This window comes from Polyodon spathula, chromosome 6 (assembly GCF_017654505.1).
Source record: "Polyodon spathula isolate WHYD16114869_AA chromosome 6, ASM1765450v1, whole genome shotgun sequence".
Classification (NCBI taxonomy): Eukaryota; Metazoa; Chordata; class Actinopteri; order Acipenseriformes; family Polyodontidae; genus Polyodon; species Polyodon spathula.
The window spans coordinates 27382434-27405619 of NC_054539.1; the positions used below are offsets into that span (position 1 = coordinate 27382434).

Below are 23186 nucleotides of genomic sequence, written 5' to 3' on the forward strand. Positions count from 1 at the left end.
ATTAAACAAAGACACACTAATCGTTCCGGGGACAACAGCATTTGCTGAACAATAGTTCCGAAATCGAGATATCCAATGGAAAACATTAGTGCATTTCATAAACTGTTATTGTGGATTTGACTGTAAAGATTTACTGTATTTAATTACATCGATTAGTTTTTTTTCGTATACTCATACGTGCCCACCTAACCAAGGGGGTGCTCTTTGAAATATATTATTTGTTTTCTGGGTGCAGCGTGTTAAAGGAATGCGAGGTTTTATCGACTGCCACTGTCACATCTCAGCAAAAGAATTTGACAAAGTAAAGGGTTTTATTTTAAGAAATGTAATGATCGCGCAAAAGCACGCATGTAAACTGACTTACTTACAGTCTAGTGTAGTTTTGATAAGGGAAATGTAAAATGTGTTATCACGCGGTGATATTTATTACTGAAAGATATTTTCCAAATAGTCTACAGTTGGTCATTGTAACAAAACCAGTTAAAAGTGTAATTGCTAGGTTGAAAACGTTGCGTTCAGTGCCTCACAACAACCTTTTTATATTATTTATTTATTTATGTATTTATTTTAAGCCTGGCATCTTAATTGTTGTGCATATTATAATAAAGGCCTACAACGATTCTTAGGTTAAAATATTAATGTAAAGAGCTTGAACAAAAAGTAAATAAATAAAAATTCACAGATTAGTCTACCATGTATGTGAATCATTTGTAGTCTGTATTAGCCTATATATGGCTGCATCTTCCTATTTCAGTCATGGAAGCTGCTCTGACAGATTTAGATTGAGGGTGCATGATACTAGGTGTTTACTAGTTGGTTGGGTTAGAGGCTGCAAGTATGGTATATAATGTTATGGCGGATGTTTCTACATATTTGTTCAATCCTTCTGTGTTTACTGAAGACGTCTTGTTTTTGGTTTATAAATAATCTTTTATTTATTTTTTAAATTCTTTTAGGATATTGAAGATGTTATAGGAAAAGCGAAAGAGGTAGGCCTAAATGCTTTTGGCTGATGTGTTCTGCAGAACCACTGTACTGTTCCGTAGGTACAAAATTCAAGCTAAGGCAACATCAAGAATATTTTTTTTCATACACATGTCTTTCAATTCCTGAAGTATGACCTGCAAAATGAATCATTCATTAAAGTCCAATCATTTTTAGGTTGCATGTCTGTAGAAGAGATTTGTATTATGTTAACAGAGCAAATGTCTCAATATACATGAGTAATGTTCTCTTGATACAGGCTGGGCTGTTAGCATTGGTTGCGGTAGCTGAGCACTGTGGAGAATTTGAACGAATAATCGAATTGTCAAACAGGTATAGTATTATCTCAAATTCATCACAGTTCTTATAAATTGATAATATATTTTTTGTCTATGAATTACTACATGTGTTTGATTTATTATAAGAGGAGAACTGGTCTGTCTGTCATGCTATTTATTTTTTTCTTAGTAAGCACATTAGTCGCTTAATATCAAATTTTCTGAAATATTTTCAAATTATCAAATGTACCAGTGAAGACAAAACAAATTAGACAGATTAGACTCAGTACCTGCTTCTGCGCTTTATTTTGTACAGTGTACTTTGTTTCTGTTTAGCCATATTTTGAAACTGGTTCAAGTAAACACACCAATCCTAAATAGAAGCATGGAAGGTAATTTCCACATGGCATTTTTATATGGGTCAAATCATGTTACTGTTTGAAAAAAAAAAAAAAAAAAAAAAAAAAAAAAAAATCAGCTTCTCTATAATTGATTTTATGTTACCAAAAAATCTTTATATGTATTTTTAACAGCTAACGTATTTTAATTGTGTGACATTTTCAGATTCCCAGGTTTTGTATTGCCCTGTCTTGGGGTCCACCCGGTGCAGGGCATCCCACCACAAGAGCAGCGTGGGGTCACTATGCGGGTAACTACGGTGTTTTGGGATGGAAGTTTGAAAGGTTGTTTTCGTTAGAACTACCTAACCTAACAAGACAATGCTTGTTATTTGAAATTCTGAAAAACTCTTTGTCAGAATATGAACTGAACTTACTGAATTGTTGTTTCGTTCAGCAACTTATCGGTTGTTTTATGAATTTTATTTTAGGTTTTTCCACCCAATTTAAAATGCTCAATTTGAATGTCACCTCAATTTTGCAAACAACTAACCAAATATGAGAATCCTTTCAACTGTTGGCTGGATAATACCATGATACTGAACCCTGGAGACAAGGGTGTTACCAGTAGGGTTTGCTCAAGCATTATGGGGCATGCATGGTAGTGCAAAAACCACTGCAACTCTCCCTGTGCGCCCCTAGATTGGCAGTTTGGCACAGCCAAGATTCAAACCTGCAAGCACCTGATCATGTTACTCACAAGATACAATTCGATCGGTCACCCATACAGTCAAAAACTGATGAAGCTAGCTAAAATGTTTGTCTAGTTGAATTTCCTTTTAATTTTACCTCACAACACTCACAATAATAAAACTGTATGGCTACATTTAATTGGACTTTCCAGAGATGCTGTATTTGATTTAAATTGGGTCATAACGTTGTTGTTTTTTATTTTTGCTAAAGCTGTATAGTGCTATAAAACAGTAAAAAAAACATGTCACTCATAAAGCAGTTTTTTATTTTATTGAATCTATTGAAAAGCCTGTGATGACACTGTCAGTAAAGCAAAGTGTAATGAAAAGAACAGGGATTTTAATAGACATTGAATGAGAAATTGAAAGAAATAAATGGAAGTACAATCAATTACAAATCTGCACTCTATATGCAAAGATTTTGTAAGAAATACTGCTTGTTTCTTTTCGGTTGATATATAGACCCTACCTACTGTATTGACATTAGCTGAGCTCTTTGATCTTTCCATATCTTTTTTTCTGTGAGAGACTCTGTTGTTTTTTTTTTTTATCCTACAAGCTTTCTGTTGCAACATCGTTATTATTTGTGTATAGTAAATTTCTCTCTTCTGTCAGGATTTAGATGCTGCAGTGCCACTGATAGAGAACTATAAAGACCAACTCCTGGCTATTGGAGAGGTAATTCTCGCTAATAATCTTTGTTTATTGGCATCCTAACCATTGAAAAGTACCAAAAACATGAGCCTTGAAGATATAAAGTTGTTATGGGGCCATGTTGCTATCTCTGTAACACAAATTCACAATTACAGCTTAGATTTGTCTTTTATCAAAATCAAACATCATAATGGTTAAAACTTTGGGACCTGGTTGTATCCCTACTGATCGATAAGGACAGTACTTGTACAAAAATGTCATCATTTTGCATTTTATTTACATATGCAGCATCATGTGGATGGATATGAATATCATTGATGATCTGTGAGTATACCATAACGGTGCCTCTGATGCTAAATTTTCCTTCCATGCAGGTCGGACTAGACTTCTCTCCTCGGTTTGCCAGCACAGATACACAAAGAGAAGAACAGCGGCTGGTCTTAATTCGCCAGGTTGAAATCGCAAAAAGGCTTGACTTGCCTCTGTAAGTGTTTTTTATTTGTTTTTTTTTTTTTAATCTGTTACCGACACAAATAGCAGACCACCTTCAGACAGCTATACACACTGTTTATTTCAATAGTAACACCATATCATTTCCTAAAACATTGCAAATTCTAATAATAAAAGTATGATTTCTATTTTTGTGTGATTATAGACAACTGTTTTGCAACTGGATGGTTTAGGAATATGGTAGTTTTTCTTTATTTTTTATTTTGGAATCTGCAATTTTATTTTTCTCCCAATTTGGACTGCCCAATTATTCAACCCGGATCACCTCTGGAACCCACCACCAACTCGGGACAGACGAAGACGAGCACTCGCGTCCTCTGAAACGTGTGGCGCATCCAGTAATGGCACTTCGACCGTACGGAACTACAGTGTTGTCAAAACCACTCAGTTTTTAATTACATGCAGGCAGGCCTGCAGGCACCCAGCCAGCCACAGGGGTCACTGGTGCACGGTGAGCCATGGATTCCCCAACTGACCTAACCCTCTTCTCCCAGGCAGCACTTGGCCAATTGTGTGCTGCCCCCTGGGAACTGTCGGCCATGGTCGGCAGTGGCATAGCCTGGATTCGGGTGATCTCCAAGCTATAGGGCACATCCTGCAGTCTGGGCGGAGTGCCTTTACTGGAAGCCCCTATGGACTTAAGTTTTTAAACATTTGAAATATGGTCAGTTTTAACTTACCACTTTACAGGTTGTATGTTGCATTCATTAAAATATCAACACTTGTTTATTTGCAGAAATGTGCATTCAAGGTCTGCTGGAAGACCCACTATTAATCTCTTAAAGGAGCAAGGTACATGTGTTTTGTTTTTATTATTTTTCACGAAAACTCTAATTTCTATTTGTAAAATATGATCTTGTTATTAAAGTGAGGCACGATATTAGTGAAATTAAAAAGAATTAGTATGCTTAAAGTAATTGCAGCTAACAAAATAATTCCATACAAATTAGCCGTTTTGCACTTCTGTTAGTTACTGTGGTCTTAAATGTGCAGTTTTAAAGTAAATACATGTTGTAGCACAGATATGTTATTTGTAAAACATGATTTCTGTTGCTACTTTAGGTTAAAGGAAGCTATCCATCTGTTTGCATTTGCACTCCCAGGGTTCTCACCTCAGCAGTGTCTTCTGGGTCAAGGCATGTTACTGATTGACAGCATGTCAATCAATAAGGAAAGCAGCTTATTGACTATTGACAGGAAAGAAGCCAGTAAAATGGGTGGGAACAATTTCACTCTCTAGGTAAAATTACCCAGGAAGTACAAGACATTCTAAATGCATCTGTTTAACCTTGTGTAGTTTCAGATATCACATTTTGGAATGAAAATACCTGTTTGCTACAATGTGTTTCTTTCAGAACTGCACATTTGACACCTATAATTTAAATGAATACATGTGCATGGCAGAGAATTTTCCGGAAATTTTCCTGCTTGTTCGGAGCAGTCACTTTAAAAGATATTTAATGGCTATTTCACACTTATCCTTAGCAGTGGATGAAATCCAGTTTTTATTTTATTTTTAGTATTTATATTATTTAGTCATAAATCACAATTAACCCTGACAGTGTAACACGTGACATTGTTGTAATTATATAATATATATATATTATATATATATATATATATATATATATATATATATATATATATATATATATATATATATATTCTCTGTACAATTGCACATCAATTTGTCATTAAACTATTCTTGCAGTTTCTTAATTCTGTTTTATTCTGTACTTCCTGATGATAAGTTATGGTCAACTTTTTTGTCGTACTATAGCTGTAATTCTGAATTTACAGCCATGATGGGAGATGTATGTTACTGACATACTTTTGTTTTTATCAACTAGAAGTTGAGAAGGTTCTGCTTCATGCCTTCGATGGCAAGCCATCGGTAGCCTTGGAGGGTGTGAAGGCTGGCTATTTCTTTTCAATCCCCCCCTCTATTGTAAGGAGTGGACAGGTAAACCACCATATAAAAAATACAAATATTAACTATATGTATAATTTTATTGAAGACACACTCAACAGTGCAGATAAGAGGTACCCTATTCCTGTTCCACAATGAAATATTTAACTACTCTAGGATGCATATCTAAACCACTGATATAACAGACCTTAACTTTTTTTTGTATTAGTACATCATTGTGAAGTAGATCATTCATTTGGCTAATGACTATATCAGAAATGCCAAAACGTGTATTTATGATTTAAGTTTCTTCTTTTCTCCAAGAAGCAAAAGCTAGTGAAACAACTGCCTTTGGAGTTCATGTGCCTGGAAACAGACTCTCCCGCATTGGGACCAGAAAAGCAGGTATATTGGTCCTTTTATACATATATTTCCTGCCAATTCAGAAACACCCTCATTTACCCTTAATTCTAACTACAATGTACAATACAATATTGTATACGCTTAGTTACTTTAGAACCTTTCATGTCAAGCTCAAATTGTTATGCAACAGAAGTCTTATTTGCATTTGACCCTGAAATGACCCAGGAATAGGGTTGCATGAAAACATGCCCCATAATGCCATTACACTAACACTGGTATTAACTACGGCTCCCGACTACAGCGTTATAAAGGGGGAGCACTGTATTAAGAATAAAATCAATTCCCATTTTATATATGTAATAAATGAATGCACTTACCTGTCACGCGCCATTTCTGACTCAGTCAGCAGTTTTCTGATACAAAGCCCATCTCTTTAATGTTAAATGTATTTGATTATCCATCACAGGCTGTTTTTTTTTTTTTTTTTTTGTCCCCCCCCCCCCCCCCCCCCCCGCATTATTGGTCCATGTACATGGCTGTGTGTCAGTGGATGTAGAGATACTCGGGTGGTTTCACAGAAACTTTTTGCTTCAGCAAGTTTTACCTGACAAAAATGCAGCAACAAATAAATAAACGAGAAGAGCAATTCCAGATATGGTAATGTGAAACAGTTAATCATTAAACAGTTTTAGATACTCTGTGATGCTTTTGGGTTTTTTTTTGCTTGCTTTTGTGCATTTTCATTTACAAGTGCACTATGTAGTTAGAACCTTATTGAGCATTACATGCAATTTTGAATACTGTTTCAACTCTGGATAATGTGTTGTTTTTGTATCTTTTGTTTTTGTGTTGATGTTGTATCTTTTTTATGGTTCCTGAAAAACTGACAATGGTTGGAACGGGCCAAAATGAAATAATCAGACATGTGTGACACTCGTTTAACCGTCACTGAAGTCAAAAAAGGGGTGGATATGTGAGTGCTGACTGTGTGTGCGGTGTTCACAATATAAGCTAAGCAAATGTATGTCTCTTGCAGGTGAGAAATGAACCAAGGAATATTTTGGTCTCTGCTGAATACATTGCAAATGTGAAAGGGGTCTCGGTGGAGAAAGTTATGGAAGTGACAACACAGAATGCACTGAAGCTCTTTCCAAAACTGCAGAAGTTTCTTCGGGTGTGACTGATCAACTGTCACTCATAAATATTATTTTGTGTGTATATTGAAACTGGATGGACTTCTGTAATAAAACACCTGTAAATCTTTGTCTTGGTAAATTACAAAAATATTATTTTTATTAAGAGATATGTTACAAGTTATGAGCTAGGTAAAGCTTGGCCAATTACAACAAAGTAAGCTTATTTCGTGTCTACTTATTATGATTTATTTTTGTGTACTCTTTTTTACGCAAAAGTTTACATAATATGCTTCTTCTGTTAAACAACATTTCTATTCACATGTATTAAATCTGTAACATAAGACAAAAAGAGGGTTATTCTGAAGGTTAATCCCATACTTAAAAAAAGCAAGAATTAGAACTATTAATACTGCTGAAACAGGTTATATTTTCTATATTAGGTTGAACAATATTTTGTATAGCTTCAGCTGATTAAACAGGTTTCTTATCAACACACCAACATTAAGTGGGACAGTCCTCTGCAGAGCTGCTACCCTCCTCACAGGAGAAGAGTCACTTTGCTGGATTGGGTATCTACGTCATTGTAATGCAAAAAAATATAAGTTACTATATTATATGTGGGTGTATATATAACATATAAAGGAAATTTGCATTCAAGCAAACCCAGACACATACTTTGAAAGTACTGTTGTATACAAAATGTGTAACACAAACTATTCATAAACATGCACAACTGAGGGAAAAGAACTGGAAAACACAGTTAAAATATTGATCACTAAGAGCAAGTGGATCACTTGCTGCCACACATTTGAAGACAATTTGATACATTTGTGTCAAACCTGATATCTTACAATTTGGAAGAGCTGACTAAACAAGGTGATTGCATAGGACTACAACTCCCAGAATGCAAAACGTTAACATCAAAAAGTAACAATGGCTGCAGGATTCATCGACTGCCACTGTCATATTTCAGTGGAGGAGTTTGCCGAGGTAAACTGTTTATATCATTCATATTCGATATCAAGTATACAACGCAACCATAAAAATGCAGTCTAGCCACCCCACGCTCACAAATGACACAGATTATATCTAGGATTTTATGTTGGATTTAACTATCATAGGTGAACCAAACAGACTAAACATGCTGGTACAAGAATGCGTTTTGTCTGGTTAAGATTATAATTAAGATTCGTCTTCCCCGTGTGTATGTGTATACATTAAAATATCCGTTAAACTTATGCGACAAACACGATGGCGCTGCGTAACACAAGCACAGCTGTCACTGAAGTGTGGGTTTCCTCCAAGTCAGAGTAATCGGGATAGGTACAGAAACTCCGGATTCAACCATATTTAAAACTAAACGCATCGCGCAGGGTTTCCACAGGCGCCCCATTTACACGATGTCGCTTTTGAGGTTTAAATGTTAAATAGACCTCTTACTGATTCATGAAACCGTTTGTTATACTTACAGTAACAATGCTTGTTTATAATGCATTCAAATGAAGAGGCAACAGTTTGCAGAGGTGGTTTACTGTTAAATAAAGTAAAATCTTGTTCTTAACACTGTCACCAGTGTTAACAGTAAAGCTGCAGTGTCCCACAATCATGCTGAGATGAAGCCGATATTTTCAACAAATAACATGCCAACCTGCTGAAATATGTGTAAACATGTAAAATGATTTGGCAATACACCTTTAAATATAGCTATGTGCAATTTGCCACTGCAGTTACAGCCTAGCTTCCTTGTAGGTGTGTTCAAAATACTTTTTTAAAAGATTGGAATGAGAATCACAATGATACCCATACCCATACCCTGCTCACACTACCTAAATATTGAGCAATTACACATGTTGCAAATGTGACTGTGAATGACAACTGTAGTCGTGCATGTAACGTGTACATGGTAAATAATATATGGAATACATCTAGAAAATATTTGACCCAGAAACATATTGCATTAAAAAAAATTTTTTTTTTTATTTTTGATAAATTGCTAATATGAATGTTTACGCTGCCTCACACTGTTTTTCAATGCCAGTTGGAAAACAGTAACATAAAACAGTAACATTTATTAGGCAATGAATTCACTCTTGACAAACAAGGAAAAGCCATGAGATTTGTAAGACATTTTGGTTTGGTAAGTGTTGATAACGTTTGTTCCTTTAGTGAGTCAGGTCCCATCGGTAGGCCCCATGCCAAGGTAGTCTATTTATTCGTTCTTGTCCTCTCCGTGGGTAATAGTGTAGCTGATGTTCTTGTAGTCCACGTTGCCGGTCACATCAGGGGGGAAGGCAGTCCACAGGTTCTTGATCTCCTCACTGGAGAACCTGTCACACTGGGTTAGCAGCAGCTCCTCAAGCATTTCCTTTTTGATGGTGCCCGTACCCTCTGGATCCAGAACCTTGAAGGCGGATGTGATGACGTCTTCCGGGTGAGCCCCCTTCAACTTCTCTCCAAACATGGTCAGGAAGGAGGTGAAGTTGATTGGACCACTGGACTCCTTCAGCATGGCTTCCAGTTCTTCATTTTTCACGTTAATGCAGCCCATGACGGCAAAGGTGTCCTTCAGGTCGTCTTTGCTGATGAAGCCATCGCGGTTCTGGTCAATGACGGTGAAAGCTTCCTTGAACTCCTGGATCTGGGTCTGGTCGAATATGGAGGTGACATTGGTGGAACCGCCAGCCCTTCTCTTTGCTACCTTGGGTGCCATCTTTGGTTACTAGAGATGTTGTAAGAGGCTGGTGTGTGCTCAGAAGTTGCAGCCTGACTCACTAATGCTCTCTTGGGGTTTATATACCCTGAAACGGCTTTGTACATGATGCTAACTTTAGAATTGGTTTCTAGTTCTTAGTAGCACACAGTGGTGGGATAGGAAAGGGGCAGTACTTCTGAAATAGATTTTTTCTTCCTGTCCATTGACAGCTGTCTTCCTGGACAAATATGGAGGGGTGCGTTTCCATACAGCTGTCTCTGCATGTTTCTCATTTTCTCTAGTTCTAGTCTTTTACTTTCAACTGCAAAAGAAAGTTTTATAAGTTTTATGCACTGAGTGCTGCTACTCTGGTATAATTATAATTGTATTTATTTCTTCTACAGGATGTAGGAGATGTCATTAAAAGAGCTAAAGAGGTCAGTAGTGTCTGGTCTTTAAAAGAATACAGGTGGATTTTCTTTAGTGTAAATCTTTCACGTTTTTTTTTTCCAGAAATGAAGTGTTAAAAAGGCTTGTTTTTATAGTTGTGTAATGTTAACACTTACATTAAAAAAAGAAAAAATATAACTGTTAATATTTAACATTTTTAAAAAAATCAACCCTATAAATGATTTGACATACCTTGTCTTGGGGTATTTTCCCTACTAATTGGGATCAGGGGATAGTAGTAAAATCTATTTGTTTTGATACTCAAATTCATACAGTAAAATGATTGTATTACATTCAAAATCAAAACACCTCCAAAAATGACCAACCATTTACCTTAAAAGGACACAAAGCTTACACAATAATTCAAGTACATTTTACCTAAAATTAATTGTTAAATATGCAGTTCTCATTTTTTCATATTTTGAACACACATTACGGTAAACATCTATTTTATTTGTTAGTGTTATTTTTGTTCATCGCAGTTAATGGAAAAGGCCTCTGCTTTAATACTATTGCTAGCCCTCAGCCTCCAAGAATGTAGTGACCATGAACACACACGTCTCTCAGGAGTGCAGGATTATAAAATGGCATGAGTATAGGGCAATCTATGTCTTACAGTGAACTCATTGTAATTGTGATTTTTACTTATATTACTGTTTTTTTCAGGCAGGAGTGAAGGCACTTGTTTCAGTTACAGAACATGTTGATGAATTTGAAAAAGTAATCCAGTTGCACAAAAGGTATACAATGACGGGATATTGTGTGATATGGGTGCATGTTCCAAAGTCAAATTGAATTCAAATTTTACTCCTTGTTTTTTCTGTTTTAATTATTTTGTAAAATTTTAACTCATGAATAATCTAGGAAAGAAAACTCCACTCAAAACTTCAGATCACTGTAGTAGTACAGAAAAGATAAATAACTATTTAATTCAGTAGACCACTAAACTAATATACTAATAGTTATATAATTGTGTTTTATTTATTCTCATAAGACACTAAAAATGTTTACTTATGATTTGATATTTCTATACATTTCTGTAACATTTCTATACATTCCCCAAATGGCTCACCCTGTAAAACCCCAGCTGCGTGGTGCACAGGGTAACTCATGCAGCACAGATTCGCGTCCTGGCTGTGCGAAGTAGGCTGGTCTTCACTGGGGATTCCAAAGGGAGCGTCACATTTGTTCTGGTGCTCCTGTGGGTTAGGTAAGCAAAACAGGCAGGGACTTTCTCCTCATGATACTACAACAAATTTCTGTTATTTCTTTTTTGGTTTTCAGTGAGGTTAATACAGGGGTCAATTTACCCCTGGAGGACAACACCACCAGGATATGGTGTTTAAAAGCATCTAGCTCTGACGAGTACTAGAAAATGACATGACACCATTAGTGGTTTAAAAACAGGAGTGCAAGCTTGAAGAATCACTCTGTAGTCTTGTTTACTGAATTGCCAATTCAGCCCTTTATTATGACCACCTGTCTGCTATGCAGGAGGGTGAAGATGGTCTCGTATTTTATTCATGTTGCACTGTATATAGAACCGTCTAACTTTCTCTTTTGACACTCAGCTGTGTACAGCCTTAGTGTAGCTGCTTGCCTGGGGTCAATGTGCAGAATGAATACTGCTGGCAGCACCTGTCTCCGATCCTGCAGGGACTATGGGTCAGGCTGTCTAACTCTGGTTCTCATGACCCTTTTATTTTTTACTTTTAACTAACAGGGTTAACTCACCCTCTTGTCAAGCTCAGTTTGATACAGTTGTACTCAGTTATACTTAGATCTACACAGTTCTTAGTTCTAAAAAGGAATGTCCTAAGCACTTGCCACATAACAGCTGCCATGCTTCCTGTTGTTATAGCTCAATAAGTTTAGCTGAACACAAGTAAGTAATAGCTGTCATTTCATTTAATATCAGGCACAGTATAATGCTAATGGGTAATTCCACACCAACTCAACCAGAAAAGGGACGTTTCGTTGTCCATCCGTCTCAAATTTTTCTAGAAAAATTCACCTGGGGGTTTTCTGACTTGCGTTCAGAAATGATAGCCATTATTTTTTGCAAAGATCAACCTAAAGTGAGAAAGGGTCCTTGAACAGAAAAATCACCTTGGGTGCAATTTTTCACAAAATTTGGAAGACTGGTACCTAAGGGTCTTACAGCAATACTTACATTTTGGGACCCACATCCCATACAGGGTAAAGGGTTAGGCTGAAGTTCGAATAAAACTTGTCAGTTGCCCCTTGTCTGTCAATTTGCCAGAAGTTAGTAGGGTGCTCCTGGAATTTTTTTCTGAAACGCCCTAATCAATACGAGTAGAACAGGGTGATACACATGATGTTAGCATCTAAATTGCACCCAGGATGATTTATTCTGGTCGACGTCCCTTTCTCACTTTAGGTTGACCCTTGCAAGGTCACAGGTCAAAGGGGACATTTAAAAATCATTTCTGAACTCAGCATTTCTGAAACCCCCTGGTTGAATATTTCTAGGAAAATCTGAGATGGATGGGCAACAGCACTGGTTGAGTTGCTGTGGAATGACCCTAAGATGTACAGGTTATCCCATTAATCAGTATCGCTATTTCAGGTATCCAGATTTTGTGGTGCCATGCTTTGGGATTCACCCTGTTCAAGGCTGTGCTCCCCAACTGCAGCAGCACAGTGTAACAATGCAGGTAGTGTATTAACAATGTGTGCAGAATGACTGGGGCACGTGGTCTTCATTTTACTCCAAAATAACCCTAAAAACTATTTTGGGGCTATAATGAAGAACGCATGCCCCAGTTGTTCTGGATTAGTAGTAAATATTTGGGTTATAACTGAATTTTTGGAACAGATTGCTTATTAAAATACACATTTTGTCTGCATTTAAAGATGGGCTGTATTCCAGTTTACCAAGATATTAAAATTTTGAAAAAAAAAAAAAAATAGTGACATTGTGAAATCTAACATGAAGTACTGTACTACTGTTATGACTTCCGGTAGACTTTTGCGATATCATTTTGTATTTTCTTTGATTGCATGATGTTAAAGAAAAGATGTAAATTATGTTCATGTGGTTTTTTAATTATGTCTCAATCCTAAAATGCGAGGTGATGCTAAACTTTTGGCCATAGTTGTACTAGTGTAGACCGTCATGAGACATTTTACAAGAAAATAATTCACTTTTCCGGTTGGTTTCAGAGACCCAGATTAGCATTTATTGTAGTCTATGTTAGGGTTAGGTAGCCAAAAATTCCATTGTCAAAATGTGTCACTTTAAAGTGTATATAGTGTATTATAATATTGGCCTGAATTAAAATCTGAAAGTATGCCATGATTTAACACATTCCATTGATGTTTTAATGGTTTATGTGTGTAGGCAGCTGTTGTTTTTTGTAGAGCTGTCAGTTGAAGTTCAGTTAAAGGTCCTGGTAGTGACAGTTGTGCAGTGAAAATAAACTAGGTGACTGCTAATGATGAAAACAGAAAAACTGTCATGGACAATACCGATATGTGACGTACAAAATAATCAGCAGTAATATCCTACCAAGGAACCAGTATAGGTGTATTTATTTATTAAAGACTATATATGTATTAGTAATGTTAGACTAGTAAGAAACCAGTAAGTACAGCTGAAGTGTTGTTTTTGGTTAACACTAGATTGTTTTATTCCTTTTGGAAATAACAGTAACACTTTTAAAATAGGAGATAAAGCTGTTCATGTGTATTTGTTTATTTGCAACTACAAAACAAAGGTTTTCTATCTCATTTCTTTGATGTGATACAAATACGAACAAGTTAGTAGTTGTACAAGATCGTATTTCTTTTTCCTACATTTAGACTTTGTAATGAAACTGGCTTTCTTTCAGGATCTGGAACCTGCCCTGCCTTTCTTTCAGAAGTACAAAAATGAAATAGCTGCAGTTGGTGAGGTAATATATGTGTGTATATATGTGTGTGTGTGTGTGTGTGTGTGTGTGTGTGTGTGTGTGTGTGTGTGTGTATATATATATATATATATATATATATATATATATATATATATGGCTGGTGTACATTTTGCCTTCAATAAGAGAAATGTTACCTTGTAAGGAAGTGAGCAATGTTTTGGGAAAGACATTCCCTTAGTAAACTGTAGATGGAGATACCGGGCTCAAATCAATGGATGAACCTGTAATTGTTAACTAGGTGTGTTAGCAGTCAGATTGAAAGAGCAACATTGTTAATTAAGTACTAATCATATAGTGCTGCTCTGTCACACTCTGGTAGTTATATAGTGCTGCTCTGTCACACTCTGGTAGTTATATAGTGCTGGTTTGTCACACTCTGGTAGTTATATAGTGCTGGTCTGTCACACTCTGGTAGTTATATAGTGCTGGTCTGTTACACATTGGTAGTTATATAGTGCTGGTCTGTCACACACTCTGGGAGACAGGTGTCAGCGGATCACAAGCTGCAAAGAACACATTTGTTAGGCATGTATTTGTTTCCAGCTTTATATTGGGTGTCAGTGTAAGAAGGTACTGAACACCAGAGCTGATGCAATCCCTTATTAGTAAATTATATATATATATGAGGGGGATAAATTTTTTTTTAAGTATTCAAACTGATATTCAGAATTACATTTTTTTTTAATTATTTGTAGCAATGTTTAGAAAGTTAAGTCGAATAATCTGTGCAGATTGAAGCTTGTGCCACCTTAGTATAGAACAATATCTCTACATGGATTTCCACAGTTGTTACTTCAAAATGATTTTTTTCTTGCTGTTTGCAGATTGGCCTTGACTTTACACCTTGGTATGCACCTCATTCTGAACAGCGTGATGAACAACAGAAAGTTTTCAGATCACAACTGGATATTGCCAAGCAGCTTGGTTTGCCAGTGTGAGGTTTTTTTTTTTTTTTAATGTAATATATATTGACCAGGATGAACTCCATTAGAGTATCCTCCCAGATGGAACAAATGTTGCCTGCAGTACACATAAAGGAACAGGTGCTATGAAAATTCCAAATAGATCATAAAATAGATTACCATTTCTGACCAGTAGGGGTTGCTGAAGAGAGATTAGATGTTCCCAGATATAATGTACACGTGATGCTCCCTTTAAACGATGATAACAATGAAACAAATAATACAATTACAATATTCAAAGTAAAAATTACATTTCAGTCAAAAGTAAAAAACAATCCCTCAAAGGGGGAGGGGTTGTAGCCACAATATCTATTTCTCTGCACATCTCTAGGGCTCACTGTTCAGTTACATGATGTTCCTGCCTTCTATCCCACGTGTCAAAGTGCACTAAGCCTTATTACACTGTTTTGGGGAGACATGTGAACATAGCTCTGTAAATCTGAAAAGAAAACAAGCAAGGCTCAACTAAACCATCTCTTAGTGTTAGTTCACTCTTGCATGACACGTTCACACTTCAAAATACTCAGCAACGTATGGCACCAATCAAGTGGTTGGTGTAGATTCATTGATCCCCTATTCCCTAGCCCTAGAGTTGTTAATTATACAGCTTATATAAACCATCAGTGAACTCTTAGAAGATATTTTAGGAATTAACAGGATACTTATCTATCAATATTTTCACTTTTTTTTCACACATATGGAGCCAATGCATTCATGTAACTTTTTAGATATATTTCTGATGTTTTAGACCGTTCTGTCCTATCTTACAGTTTCATCCATAACTAAACATTTAAAAATACTAAATGAAACTAAGAAACTGTTCATTTCAGTGTTAAACAACTAAAAAAAACGACATTTTTGTTCATTTGTTCCTTACAGTGTAAAAAGTACTTATTTTTGACAGAACTTGGCTGATTATAAAAATGGCATCCCTGATACAGTACCGTTAAAAAGTATTTGCCCCCTGTCTGATTTTCTGCATTTTTGCATATTTTTGACACTGAATGTTATCAGATCTTCAACCAAAATCTAGTGTTAGATAAAAGGGACCCTGAGTGAACAAATAACACAAAATTTTGACGCTTATTTCATTTATTTATTAAAGTTATGCAGCACCCAGTGCCCCATGTGAAAAATTAATCGCCCCCTTAGACTCAATAACTGGTTACACCACCTTTAGCAGCAATAAATGCAACCAAACGCTTCCTGTAGTTATTGATCAGTCTCTCACAGCGCCGTGGAGGAATTTTGGCCCACTCCTTCATGCAGAACTGCTTCAACTCAGTGACATTTGTGGGTTTTCTAGCATAAACTGCTCATTTCAGGTCCTGCCACAACATCTTAATGGCGTTTAGGTCTGGACTTTGACTAGGCCATTCCAAAACTTTCAATTTCTTGTTCTTCAACCATTTTGATGTAGACTTGCTTTTGTGTTTCGGATCATTGTCTTGCTGCATTACCCAGCTGCACTTCGGCTTCAGCTCATGGACGGATGGCCTGATATTTTCCATATAATTCTCTGATCCAGAGAAAAATTCATTGTTCCTTCAATGATGGCAAGTCATCCAGGTCCTGATGCAGCAAAGCATCCCCAAATCAGGACACTACCACCACCATGCTTGACCGTTGGTATGAGGTTCTTACTGTGGAATGTAGTGTTTGGTTTTCACCAGACATAACGGGGCCCATGTTGGCCAAAAAGTTACACTTTTGACTCATCTGTCCATAGAACATTGTTCCAGAACTCTTGATGATCATCCAGGTGCTTTTTGGCAAACTTGAGACAAGCATTCATGTTCTTCTTAGTGAGCAGTGGTTTCCACCTTGCTACTCTGCTATGAATCCCATTTTTGCCCAGTGTCTTTCTGATGGTGGAGTCATGAACACTCACCTTAGCCGAGGCGAGAGAGGCCTGCAGATCTCTGGATGTTGTTCTAGGGTGTGACTTCCTGGACTATTTTATGCCTTGCTGTTAGAGAGATTTTTGCAGGATGGCCACTCCTGGGAAGATTCACTACTGTCCCAAACTTTCTCCATTTGGACAATATGGCTGTGACTGTGGTTTGGTGGAGCCCCAGAGCCTTAGAAATGGCTTTGTAACCCTTTCCAGACTGGTGGGGATCAACTTCTTTTTTCCCGGAGGTCTTCAGGAATTTCTTTTGATCGTGGCATGATGTGCCTCTAGAATCTGTGTGCTGACAACTTAACTCTGATGGTAAGGGCCAAAGTTAGTCAGATTTATATTTGGCAGGTCTGGCCCAAATCAGGCTTGATTGTTAACCAAAGTATTCAAACAGCTGACCCGAATTATCTCTTTAATTGGGTTAACTAATAACTCTTTCACACCTGAAGATTGCATGTTTGATTACCTTGCACACCAAACAAATGAAAGAATCACCAAACTTTGGTGTCATTTTTTTCTCTCAGACTCCCTCTATATACTACTACAACCCACAAAAAGATCTGACCAAATTCAATGTGAAAAATGCAGAAAATCTGACAGGGGCAAATACTTTTTCACGGCACTATATGTATCCTGCTGCATCTCCCTTAGCAACTCAGACTTTGCATAAGATGCATCATAATAGAGCTAATGATTAAGAAACACTAGTAACAGAATAGACAGACTTGAAACATTTCTGTGTGGTTCAAACTTGTATTCCACATTAATATCCAGACTCCCTGCAGGAATTAGGGGCAGATCCTTGAGGAATGGTATCCTTAAAACAATGTAAACACCTTCTATTCTTGTTTTTAATGTTAAATTGGTGCCATCCTAGCTGCTCACAACCCTACTGACAGTGTTATTACATGTTTCTAATTTAATTTCCAACCCCTGTACTCAGCCTCAGGTGAAATGCTATTAAAAATGTGTGCAATTACGTGTGCAGTATGAAGTGTATAATAAGCTTTAAGGTATGGAAGAAGTGTCATTTTTATCACAGTAGTTAGCAGCAGAGCTATCACAGTACATGTGTCAAACACCATAATATTAATCCTGTAATAATGACACAAAGTGTGTGTAACACTTCCCAATAATCCACATGAAATTGAAATGTCATTGAAAATAAAGCAGTGCTTTTTTTTCTGTAACAGAAATGTGCACTCCCGTTCAGCAGGAAGACAGACCATTACCGCTCTTAAAGAGCAAGGTACAGTAGCTCTCAACTGCCTCAAAATACTTTATATCCTTTTAGTGTAAATACTTTGTCCTTTATTATTGTATTTAGTTGAAAATGATGTTGCCTATTCACAAAACTTTCACTCGTGACTGTTTTAAAAGTTGGTTTTCATTAATTAAATAAGGATTCTTCAATAAAATAAATATGGTACCTTTTGATTTTCCAAAGCTGTTGCTGCCTCACTGTGAAAACCACTTATCTCGAGATTGTAGAATTACTTTTCAACACTAGGGGGAGCTCTATCATAAGCTTTCTGTATCATTTGTCCAAAATGAAAAGAAAAAACACTGAATATTCACAACTGATGTATCACTTAAGACAAGTAACAGTCACAAAGGTGATGACTATGTTCCATTCCAGAGCACAGCCTCCACTGCAGATTTGCTTCCCCAATTTCCCTGAAGGAATAAGAGGTCAGAATCGCTGTCACATTCCAGAACAATTTAAACACCTCAGGTTGAATGTGTCATCCTGCTGCCTTGACATTGCAGGTGTTCCTAATTAGGCTTCCAAGTCCATAGCTGGGAAGCCTATTGTTGTTTTTAAGATTATTATTATTATTATTCTTTCCGCAGCTGAGGGAATGCAATTGGTCACATGGCTTGGCAGCCATATTGGATTTTACGACAAATTAGGGGCAATTTACAACATCTGCTTGTCGGAAACCACTTATCACAGAGTTCTGAAACTTGGTGTACATGGTTAGGGGTTGTCCAAGATGCACAGTGCTCAAAACAAAGCGACTTGGTTCAGTGGTATGGCGGCCATGTTGAATAACCTAATTAACACACAAATGTATTCTCCAAAACCGCTAACCTAATCGAAGCAAAATTTGGCATACATGATCATACATGGCTGCCATGGGCCAATCAAATTTCAGCATTGCTCTAGTTGTATACATTGCACATAAAATGAACGCCGTTCAACAAAAATTCTTGAATTTCTTAAATTTAAAATTCTCATTGGAAGCCAAGAGTTGCTTGCAACTTCTAGTTGATTTTATAACTGTTTGTGAGTTCCATATTTTCTTGTGGAAATTATAATTGTATTATTATTCCTCCACCAGAGTTTTTTGGATTTTTTTGGTTTGCTTCTTATTATATAACTAATATATTAAATATATGTGAAGTATTGTTTATGATTGTGTTATAAAGTTATTTTTTAAATTACATAAAGTATTTTTTTATGTTAATAGAATTATGTATAGAATGTGTTATGCATAAATAATGGTGATAAAATAAGTTATATGTCTATGTTTTTCAGGAATTCAGCATGCCTTGTTACATAACTTTGCTGGGAAGCCTTCGGTTGCTTTGGAGGGAGTACAGGCTGGCTATTTCTTCTCCTTCCCTCCTGCCATCTCTAGAAATGAGCAGGTGGGTCATTTCACATTTTAGTATTAAGTGGTAATTAAATTTATGTGTCCCAATTAATCATATATTTCAGTATAATACAGTATTTCAAATGCACGCAGGTAATATCAACTGACTTTTTGTATTCTCCCAGTTGTAGTTGTATAGTTATTTTAGGGTGATTATTTTTAAATCCACACAAAGTGAGTCATGCAAGCAAGCAGGTGGTTTAAAAGCAGTCCTTCCATGTTTCTGTTCATTGTTTCATAAAACTAAAAACAGTCATAACCATGTAAAAATAACCATGTAATTAACCAGATAATATTAGACAAATTAGTTAAATATACTAGAAACTAAAGCAGTGCAAAAGCCAGATAGTAGACCACAATCTTCTGCTGTAGCAAGGTATTGCTTACTCTGTCCATAAAAACGTTCATTAATCAATGGAACCCTGATTAGAGGGCTTTACTGTCTGGTAGTTGACTGTGTCAGAAAGGTAAGAGCTACAGTACAGGCAAGGTCAGCCACCATGAGAACAGTTTATGTATGTATATGTGATATCACATTTGTATTCACACGATTTTTTTTTTTTATTATTATTATTTTTTCCCATAGCGTGTTCTACTGGTTAAACAAATTCCACTGGAACACATTTGCCTAGAAACAGATTCACCAGCTCTTGGACTAGACAAAGAGGTAGTATGCATGCTCTTTTGGTCTTGCAGTATGTGTCTGCTGATAATACACATGGAAATGTGTAAGGTAGATTAAAAGTAATTTTCATTAACACACCTGTTAGTATCAGGTCTGTCCATGAAGTGCCTGGTGACTGTGAAGTGTGCCTGTCAGCTATTAAGCATTCTCATCCACTTCACAAACACATTTCTGTCCTAACTGAGAGAAATTATATGTGTAAATATTGCCGTACATGAGGTCAAAATTATCAGTACATTTGTTGGTGTGGGTTTGGAAAGATACATTTCAACAAGTCAACAAAAAAATGTTTATTTTAATAATGTTTCCAGCTGTTTTTGAGCTAAGCAGGAAAGCAGTGCTTGAAGCGATGATAGGTCAGGGGGACTCAGAATACTACTTAGCCACAAGCAATGCAGTACATAAAATCAAAGCTGGTTATTTGCATGAAATGGGGACTATAGTTACAAGCACTCACATTACTCTGTCATGCATTGAATACCTGTACAGGGATGTGCAAGCTGTTTATTATGCAAATAATAGTGTGGTATATGTGTTGACAAAATTTGCACACAAGTTATTTTAGCAGTACTAGAGGATTGCTGGGATATGACAAGCTTATGACTTAAGTGTGGCAAGGTGCCCACCCCTTTATTATTATTATTATTATTATTATTATTATATTTTTGTATATGTGTGTGCGGACGGACGATAGCTGTCCGACATTATTGTTTATTGTTTGAGACCAGCGAAAAGCTAGTCTCGTAAAGGGTAGCTGGTGGTGATGGGGTTGAATCACAATCCCAGTAAAGCTTGTGGGAATGTGGCTGGAGCCTTAATAAGGTAATTGTTGAATGGGTAGTTAAGGCTCCAGCCAGAGTAAAAGACCCACTCCAGGCTCAGAGTAGAGAGTTGTGATAGTAAGAGCGAATGCTACCAGCCAGTGAACAAGATACTGTAAAAAATAATTATTTGTTAATGTTTATTTTTACTTTGGCCAGTGAGCCCTTTATGTTGTGTTTTGTTTAAACTGTTTGTTTATTTTTAAATAATAAAAAGCTGAGTGCTATTGCGTTCAGTTTTAGCCCATTCATTCATTGTTATCGTTTCATTTCCTGGTTTGACGTCACCACCCACACACACCACTCAAGCCATCCATGACAATAAGTAATAGGTAAAATAGTTTAAACTTCTGAATAAATCTGTATGTCTGATGATGTGATCATTTTACAGGTCATTGTTTTTATTACAAACACACAAAGATGAATGTATCCTTTCAGGATCACCTGTGATCATCATCATTGTTCAAAACTGACATTTCAGTGAAGTGGCTGCGGTGGTAATAAAGACATACACTACAGATAGTTAACACTTAGTAAAACAGGAACTATAGCAAACACAATGCAACCTTTAGTACAATACATTTGTATACCTTCATTTGTATATACAGTATTTGCACTGGACTGAACACAAACTTGATTTCCATTACATGAGAGTAGGTGTTAAAACTTCATGCTGATATTGGACTCAGCTCTCGCCAAGATAACCACCAACTTCTAAATGTACCTTTCTGTTGCTGTATTTTCAAGGTCAATAGGTTTATAAATACCATCCTAAAAACATGGGAACAAATCTAAATTGTGCAATTATTGTTTTCATCTTTTTCAGGTACGAAATGAACCAAAGAACATCACCATTTCTTGTGAGTACATTGCTAAAGTGAAAGGTGTTACACCAGAGAGAGTTGCTGAAATTACAACTCAGAACGCTTTAAAACTGTTTCCTAGAATTCACAGAACTGTGAAATTGTGAAATGCCTACAGGAAGCCTTGTGATCTATTACTTGTGTGAAGGAGCATGGAAAAAGAATGGATTGAATGCAAATCATTAAAAACACCAAAGTGCCAAAAGGCCTTTTTAAATCCTTCTTTTACCGTGTTTCTGTTTCCATCAACAAAAAAAGATGAACACTACAGGGATCATTTTGCAGTTACTAGGGACAAAATTCATCAAGCAGAACATAATACATCAGGTTAAAGTACACATGAAGAGAAAACAGATTCAACATAAAATGTTGTGAAAATAAAAAGACAGATATCATAATGTATTACTGTAATGAAATATGTATATGTCTGTATGCGTTGTGAAGATGTGAGTGAGTATAGGTATCTAAAATTGTACAGAAAATGTATCATACAAGCCTAGACTACAAAGTAATGCAGCAACGTAGTTTGGCTTGTATCCTTAGTAAATTGTATCAGTGTTTGCCATGCACAATTTAGGAAGTGGGCTTCAAAATCTAACGCCACTTCAGTTTGACATGTGACCTGGCTGACTTATGTGTGATTTTAGGGTTCAGGATACCTACTGTTTTGAGATAATGCATTCTTCATATTTTGTACGAGGGGTGAGGTTACTTTAACCTCAGTAAAATGGAACTGCTGTTTTAACATTTGGTAAATAGTTGTATTCTGTGATTTTCTGAGTTAAGTTCCATTGCCAGTGTTACCCAGTAATAATTAACATGTATGTAACAAAATAGCAACATGCTAACAAGCAATTGTGAATCTTCAGTTTGAATAGGAATGCAGCAATTCATGTACAATGTATTTAAACTTGAATTATTGTATTTGTATTTAAAACATGCATTAGCATATCAAGGGTTTATTTTTGTATTAGTAAACAAAAATAGGTAAAAAAGCTTTTTTCTCTGGCGTTTTATTCAATGGTGGTTTTGTAACAACATGATTCTGAGGGTACCGTGAAAGTATGCTGCATACCGCTGGAACTGGTGTATATGAGCCTGGAGGCTGGATGGAGGAAAAACAGCGTGACTTCCCAGTATACAAACTGGGTACCAGTCAAATTAGCCCACAGCTAGGACAGCCCAAGTACTGTCGGATGTAAGTGAAATCGGACGAGGGTAAAATCAAAGGTAAGTTAGGTCAACACATTGATAAATAATAAACAAAATTTTTGACTCGAGAAATGACACG

The 23186-nt window shown here is 36.4% G+C and overlaps 3 protein-coding genes across 4 annotated transcripts; 2 read left to right on the top strand and 1 right to left on the bottom strand.

Annotated features, from left to right (window-relative positions):
- The first annotated feature begins 37 nt into the window (after positions 1–37).
- On the top strand, positions 38–7051 carry LOC121317090 (putative deoxyribonuclease TATDN3). Of its 2 annotated transcripts, none has more exons than XM_041252686.1 (10): positions 38–301; positions 957–989; positions 1244–1317; positions 1827–1911; positions 2968–3030; positions 3381–3490; positions 4253–4308; positions 5367–5479; positions 5750–5830; positions 6825–7051. In XM_041252686.1, the coding sequence occupies exons 1-10, from the start codon at positions 248–250 to the stop codon at positions 6966–6968; spliced, it is 813 nt and encodes a 270-aa protein (XP_041108620.1). In that variant the 5' UTR covers positions 38–247; the 3' UTR covers positions 6969–7051. The 2 variants fall into 2 exon arrangements, with proteins under 2 accessions (XP_041108620.1, XP_041108621.1); XM_041252687.1 differs by having other exon boundaries at positions 5753–5830.
- An 800-nt stretch (positions 7052–7851) lies between these two features.
- On the top strand, positions 7852–22846 carry LOC121317091 (putative deoxyribonuclease tatdn3). Its single transcript, XM_041252688.1, has 10 exons — positions 7852–7914; positions 10021–10053; positions 10733–10806; positions 12657–12744; positions 13921–13983; positions 14826–14935; positions 18060–18115; positions 19409–19521; positions 20113–20193; positions 21859–22846. Exons 1-10 carry the CDS (start codon positions 7858–7860, stop codon positions 22000–22002), a joined length of 819 nt encoding a protein of 272 aa, XP_041108622.1. The 5' UTR covers positions 7852–7857; the 3' UTR covers positions 22003–22846.
- On the bottom strand, positions 8906–9785 carry LOC121317092 (myosin regulatory light chain 2, skeletal muscle isoform-like). The gene has a single exon (XM_041252689.1). It carries the CDS (start codon positions 9632–9634, stop codon positions 9134–9136), a length of 501 nt encoding a protein of 166 aa, XP_041108623.1. The 5' UTR covers positions 9635–9785; the 3' UTR covers positions 8906–9133.
- Positions 22847–23186: the final 340 nt, after the last annotated feature.